The sequence below is a fragment of the Anopheles aquasalis genome, chromosome 3 (genome assembly GCF_943734665.1).
Source record: "Anopheles aquasalis chromosome 3, idAnoAquaMG_Q_19, whole genome shotgun sequence".
Classification (NCBI taxonomy): domain Eukaryota; kingdom Metazoa; phylum Arthropoda; class Insecta; order Diptera; family Culicidae; genus Anopheles; species Anopheles aquasalis.
The window spans coordinates 48838549-48846048 of NC_064878.1; the positions used below are offsets into that span (position 1 = coordinate 48838549).

The window sequence follows — 7500 nt, forward strand, 5'->3', positions numbered from 1 at the left end:
CTGTAAACGATTAGTAATGAAATGCTATCCAATAGATCAGCTAAATTTCAACTTTCATGTACTACAAACCAAACAAACTTCAAATGTGAGCTCACATAAAACATCACAACATCCAAGATCCTTCTTTTACACATCGCATTGTGCGTCAACAGGTGATTGTTTCCCTACGTGGCAGCCGGGGGTACATATAAATATATTAAATATGTCCCAGTAAATGTTTTTGTGTGCGTGTATGTGTGCTGCTTGTATGCGTTATCACTTACAGCCATGTGTGCATAATTATTGTCTGGCCCGATCCTTCGACCACACGGATCCATTAGGCGTCCATATGCATCATCCAAACTTCATCCACCGCTTCCTGTACGCTCACGGTATCATCCACTGACGGGCCGTGACTTTCGTTTCGCTTCGACAAAATGGAACCTCCATAAACAGCAATGACCGAACTCGGTGCCGAGCACACCTTTCTAGCAAGCTAACGGACATCGTCATTTCCGGTCGATGGCTTACAACGGTCAACATGTCGGGCGTGCGAGACGGTCAACTTATCGTCCAAAGTATCATACCAACACGCTGCCTTCTTACAAGGTTTGGCATGTCGCTCCAATGTTTGCCATAATTGGTTGAGGTTAGCGGAGGAAACATAGGCATAGGTCATAGGCTACCGTGCCCAGTGGCTTGTTAGGCTTGGCTGTTTTTCTAGTTTGTGGTACAAGCTTCGTTTTTATTACAGTAATGTGTGTAAAGGTAAAGACAAAAGTACGCCTTCTGCCATTGATACATAGCTACCATATAACGTATTCCTAATGCTATTCCATAACAGTACATGCTTTCATTTTTTTATCATGATATTTAAATGAAATATAGAAGGAAATTTTCTCAAACCTGCAGGCCTGCGCTTGCAGAAACCCAACACGCAGAGCGAAGCGCGTGGTCACATGTGCATACTGCTGCTAGCGGAAGTATGATTTGAATAATACCAGGGATCGTGATATCGAATTTCATGCCTAATTGACTGCACCATTGGCTGCTGCAATATAGAACGTAGCTCATTTCCCATTTTCTCCACCAAGCGCACACACTCTCTCGCACTCTCCACCTATCCGTCCCTAGTGCGCTGCTCTTACTGCTGCCCTCCTATTAATTATAAATGTGCATAGTGTGTTTGCGTATTCATTTCATCATCGCTTGCATTCGTGCCGTTTAAACATTACTGCGCGGTGAAGCGCACAAATCATCGGAAACAACGATCACCGGAGCAGAAACCATCGACGCCACCGGTACATCGCACCCACCCATCTGTACACATCCGGCTACACAGACACTCACCAACACTAGCACACCCACCATACACATTAGCACCACTGCCACCATCACCGGACTCTCTGGACGTGTCAAGCAACAATTTCTGGACGCACGAAAATGCAGCAGCTCTTCCGAGCCGCGCTGCACTGGACGAAACTCACGAAAAAGGGGCGCGTTGCGCTTATACGAAATGCATCCACCATGAATTAGCCATTAATGCGTCTTTTTCTCCTTCTCTTTCTCTCTAACCTTTCACCATCCCCCCCAAAAACCTTTCGTGACCACGGAACTCCGGTGGCGACGAATGAAAAATACAAACAACTGGCGCCTCCATCGATCAACACGCTGCGCGCGCTGTTCACCGTTCGTGACCATTCCGCAGGTGTGACGACCATGTTGAATTTCTTCACCACCTCCAACGGTTTCCGCAGCACACTTCCCGTCGTGTCGAATCTCACGGCGATGAACGTGTGGGATGGGGTGTGCATGTGCTTCATCTACGCCTCGCTGCTCGAGTTCGTGTGTGTCAACTACGTCGGGCGCAAGCGGCCACTGCACAATGTTGTATATAGACCTGGAGAGAATCCAGTTACTCAGGTAATGTACCAGCAACACCCTTCCGGGCAAACGCCGGCCCTATGCACCTACTTACCTATAGCTTTGAGAACCTTTTCGAATAACTTCACGCCAAACAAAGTCCCTCTTTAGTTGATCCACCTCTTTTCGGTTTGTTTTCGCTTCCCTCGGTCCGGTTCGCCAGTTTTGCCGGACCGGAACCAGTGGAATGGTGAAACAAATGGAGCTTCGCACAGACAAAAAAGGTTGAACACAAGAAGAGGGAAACCATAATCGTATCGTATGGTGAATGTAAATAAGCGTTTACTATCATATTCGCAACAGTCTATGTATATATCTCCTCGATCACGATCACGATCCCGTTCCGAATGCCACGTACCAGACTCATACGATGGTTTCTCTCGCCAGGGAAAACAATTACAGTTCTTCTGCAAATTCACACCAACCTTTCGGAAACCACTGCAGTGCACCGTTTTTCATGGTTTATTTTCAAATTTCTTTATGTAAAGTGCTTTTCTCCTTCTTTATAAACCCTATATTAGTCTCTACCTACCATTCTATTGGTTTGTTTTATTACATTACTTTGACAATCTTTTGGTATTCCTAAACCACCTGTTTCGTTCTATGTTTTCCATGTAATAAGTACTTTCATTCATGGACCTGTCAGGTTCTTAATTCTTACCTTCTTAATTGTCACCTTTTGATATTAATTTTGATATTTCAATATCATTTTGAAACGATGGATGCAGTATGCTATCATCTTCCCAGGGAAACAAACGATTTGTGAATGGGATTCAGAAAGGCTACAGATTCGGTACCATATTTTTTAGGAAGTCAACGGCAAAAATTTACATTCAGAAAACCCGTAGTTATCGACCGTACCAGTAACCCTTGTAAAGATGCATCGCTCTTCTGTTCCTTCGTTCGTTATGCTATGTGGAACCGTTAAATAGTTTCAATTGTTTCAACTTGTTTCATTTCGTCTGTCACTTGCAATGTTGGCGTGCTTCCTTCCCTTTCTTAATCTTGTGCCTGTGCGATTTGGTACCGTTGATAAGCTGTGTTCCGTTCTCTTTCCCGTAGTTATGGGCATTTTTATCTCTGCTTGACCAACCGCTTGAACATTGCACGTTCCCATTATTCATGTTCCCTTGTTCTGCCTTATGAAGTACAGCTGTATCGTTGCGGAATTCATTCGTAAATTTCCAACTCGGTTTGCCTCCGGGTTTCCATTTCCTGCGATACTTTATTTCCTTTTTCGACAGTTTTCCATGTTATCCGGCTAGTTATTGATGGTTTTTTGTCCACCGTTCACAGCGCTCTCGCTGCAGAATTCCTTTTTCCGATTAGCCGAGACGCTCGTAACAACATTTTGGTTTTTTTTTTCGTGGAGGTGATTTTACGCTATAGTTTTGTACTTTCACTATCGTGAGTGTCTGTGTTTTAGCTGTGTGCTCGCACTCGGTGTCTCTTTGTTCGTCCGTTACATATTCAAGTGAGATACACATCTCATCGACAGCAGGGAGCATGCTTTCCGCTTCTTCCTTGGAAAATCGACCAAACCAAATTCCTGAAAGCAGCGTCTATTCTTTTGTGTGTCCATTCCATACAATGCCGCGCCCGATACCCGTATACCTCCTCCGGTGCATTACCGAGCATCGATCAATAATTTGCCATTCACGAAGTTCACCGAACTCCAGTACCAGCACTACTGCCCCGTTTGGCGTCTGGCATAATTACGCAAACCAGCATTTACCTGAATAATTAATGCAAAGCCGTCCAGCATTCAGCATAGATCACCGCGTGGCCCCGTACCACATGGCGTACTTCCCACAGCAACACTTTCCCCCGTGCCCCACCCCACAAGTGTAGCGCAAATCAATGGAAATCGCGGCGATTCACTAGGGAGCCTTTGTCGCATTCGATATGCATTTCGCGGTGACTATCATTTTATGTCTGATGTCTATATTTAGAGATATTATAGCTTTCATCCATGACGCGTAGCACCACTTGACGGATTGAAATGATTGCCGCTCCTTGCCTTAGGCTAACCAGAAAGCACCCGTCATGCTGAGGGTCACTCTCGCACTCGTTTTCTGCCACAACCTACGTGTGGCGGCACTAAACTCGAAGGTCGTACGTTAGGGACACCTGCACAAAAGAATGCCGCTGATTTATAATCCCAAACCGTGTGCGTGTCGCTAGTAACTCGCTGCAGCTACATAAAACATGCAGAATTACTCGGAGTGTGGTTGCCCCCTCACCCCACACCAAGTGACACCGATTAATGTTGGCTGCACAATAGGTGGACAAGGGGTTGGGCAGATGGAATTTTTAAGAACCACTTTCCGTGTGGTATCACAGCACAGCAGTTCTACTACGGTGCTGCTGTGCTGGACAAATGTAATTACCTCGCCAAATGACCTCGCCTCGGGACTCGTTTGCGTGCCGCAGGCAACTGAACAATTATTTGCAGGTTTTTGTGCGACAGGAAAAGGCATGTCCGTTCTCCTTGTTTTTTTTTATTTTTTGTTTAATCGCGGCTGATGAATGGAGAACGGAAAATTATTCCCTTCTTTATATTGTTTCTTTTAAAAATATAAAACACATACAGCAGAAAATAGGATAACAAACAGTTGCATAAATCACATTTCAATTCCCAACCCAAAGCCATGAATTCTCCTGACACTTGTTTAGCTTTCGTTCCATCATACACCAACGAGAGAAAATGATCATAAAAGTCACAGCATTTCCGCTACGAAACTCCAGTTCAAATCAATACTGACCGGGGCGGAACCGATGGTCACCTTTACGGACAATAGCAATTGTTGGCCTTTGCCCCATATGCTCGTGCAGCGTTACTCTGTTGGGATTTGCAGAATTGCCATTTCCTGCATTGCCCCCCCGGTTGACTTGACGATTTCCGATGCTTTCGGTTCCAGTTCAATTCCGGCTCCATCACGCTGCATAATATTGATTGACAGAGGAACGCTGCAATGTCCATCGCTGGTATAATCCATCAACTCCAACTGGATGGAATATGCTGAGAAAGAAGCGGTGATGTACTGTGTTCGTTCGATATCGTATAATTCGATTGAGGTCAGGTCATCTTCTAGTCTGTCTTCAGTATGGCTCCCGTTGGTCCGGTGGAATCAGTGCCGATGCCGAGCCGTCCTCTCCAGGACTCATGGTTGAATCCTTGAAGCCACCATTGCTACAATGACGCAGCAACAAATCAGATCGCCCAAGATCGCTCGAGACTTGGGGCGAAACCGCTGTTTCATACATATTACAGCATACCGTCGACGGTACTTTGGTTCCGCCCGCTAGTCTCGTCTTCTGTGAGCCACCATTCTTCACCTTTCTTGTTGGCCCCCGGGTCTTTGACACCGCGAGCACCGGATAGAGATCCGCCGTTTCGCCCACCGCCCCACGCTGCATCACTGAATCGATATTTATTATGTTTTATTGATGTCTAAGCTTCATACCTGGTGTCGTGGTGATACCGGGTAACGTCGTAAGGCAATAAACTGCCACCGATCAACGCGACCAGCGGTGAAATGGAGCGATGGTCCTCTTTTTTTTGGCAAGGTTCGTCTACCAGGTGCGCCACGTAACGGATCTGCACACCAAATCGAACGTCTCTCGAACGCAGGCGACACAGTGCCACTAAAGCTTAACGATTTCTTTCGAGCCGTTCTGCTGTTATTTCCTTTTTACTTTATTGGAAAAGTGGAAAATCCTCGGCACAGTATGCTTACAATGTATCAGCTTCTTACCTACAGCAGACGCCGTCGCCGATTGGCCGGCGAGATGTTTCAAATGCCGTGTTGTGTTTTGCGAAATGTTAGCCCTGTACCCTCTCCCTGCTTCGTTCTCGATTTTGTGTGGAAAAGAAATCGCATTGTTGTTTTGGTGTTTCTGTTTGAGGTGCTTTTGGTGTGGAAATCGATCTGTTAAGAAGAAGCCCTTTTTTGTGTAGATCATCGTTTGTTCTGCAGCATTCAGCAGCTGCGACGGAAGCTCCCCGATGCTGGTTTTTTGTTTCGTTTTTTTTTCTGTCGTTTTACATAAACCCTTTCTGCCCTAGGAATGCATTACAAAACCATCAAACGGGTGTCAGAGTAGCGCGCCGCTACTATCGAAACGAATCTCGCTGGAACCACGGCGAGGTTTGAGTTGGTCTTGAGAGTTGAACTCGTTAGCCACCGTTTCTTTTCTTTTTGTTTTACTAACTGCCTAATGATAAAGTAAAAGCATCAGATGGAAATGCTCGCCGTTTTTTTCGCTGCAGAGAACAGCGCATAACGTTCAGAACCACATTTTTGTGTTCTAGATAACTCGAAATCAACCTCTACAACAAATCACACCCGTAGTTGAACCTTTCAATCAATAATGCTTAGCAAATGGAAAGGCAGGGCAACGACAGTGCTCTATTCTCTCTTCTTCTGCAAAGCACATTAATCGAGCATTCCGTATTAGGAGCAGAGACTCACGCCTTACTTTCTCGCAATTATTTCGTTTGTTTCGCCTATGTTCACGATTGGTCCCAGTACGTAGGGTTCATTTGGGTAAATATTTTGTTTCCGTCAATCTACACCTTCCCGGCCATTGGTTTCATTTGTTCACCCACCTCTTCCGCTTAACAGCAGCGACTGGATAGCAGCCAATGTTTTGCTTGTGGCTTCTCTAGAGTACACCCTTACCGCTCATTCGTTCTATTCACATCTATTCCCCGTTTACCTTGCTCTAGTGTTGCTTCTATCCTCCCTGCCCCGTATGTTACCAACGAACGATGGCTTTAGTACACCCGATCCCTTAATCTACACACCTGGTTTTCTTTATGTTTTATGTTTCGCATTTAGAAAATACCCTCCTCTCCCATTAAATCGCTACAAATAGACGCTGCATTGACGTTAGAAATACAGTTCCCAATTGTAAAAACCCAAACCCCGATTCCAGTTCGAAGAATAATTGAATGCGAGCGCCATTAATACTCTCCCCGCAGTTACTCTGTGTGTTCTCTGCTCTGCACCACTATCGGATGCGCTTGCTAAATTCAAAGCCCGAATTTTACCATACCTGGTGCCCATTTAGCATTTCTCGCTCGCTCCCTTTAACCGCCCCTGGGCAAACACTTACATAGACACTCGATTCCCGCGATCACACACCTAGCCCTTTAACCGTTCAATGCATATTTAGTTGTTTCATTCTTTCTTTTTCTTCGTTCGTTATTTTCCACGATCATTTTAATCCCTCCCACAAAGCCAAGCGGCATACAACGAAACATGATCGCGTGTGCGTTGTATGCCCAATGTCAAATGCGCTCTGTATGTATGTTTTAGTATCCAACCAATGTTGTGTAATGTCATTTTCCAGCGTCTTCCAGCTGTCCTAAGCAGGATCGGAATAATTCTCGCTAGTCCCCTGGTAAGCTATCTTATTTATTCAACATCATCTAACTTTAGTCCGTTATCCTGCCCCAACAAACCGAAAAAAATCCCCATTACGTTCCTTACAATTGCCCTGTCCATCAGCCATCTTCGCCACCTGCTGCCAATCGATCCCGATGCCTAAAGCAAATTGCTACTCCCTTCCCCACCCCCTTATTCGAGCTGC

General features: G+C 45.5%; 1 protein-coding gene across 11 annotated transcripts in view; it reads left to right on the forward strand.

Annotated features, from left to right (window-relative positions):
* The window catches only part of LOC126574373 (glutamate-gated chloride channel), an 89552-nt gene that overhangs the window by 67206 nt on the left and 14846 nt on the right, over positions 1 to 7500 (forward strand). For 10 of the 11 annotated variants that reach the window (XM_050234542.1, XM_050234543.1, XM_050234547.1 and 7 more), the window contains 2 exons: positions 1688 to 1902; positions 7261 to 7311. In XM_050234542.1, the coding sequence (XP_050090499.1) occupies positions 1688 to 1902; positions 7261 to 7311 (266 nt within the window). The remainder of the gene's footprint in view (positions 1 to 1687; positions 1903 to 7260; positions 7312 to 7500) is intronic. The other variant, XM_050234544.1, reaches the window with a different exon arrangement.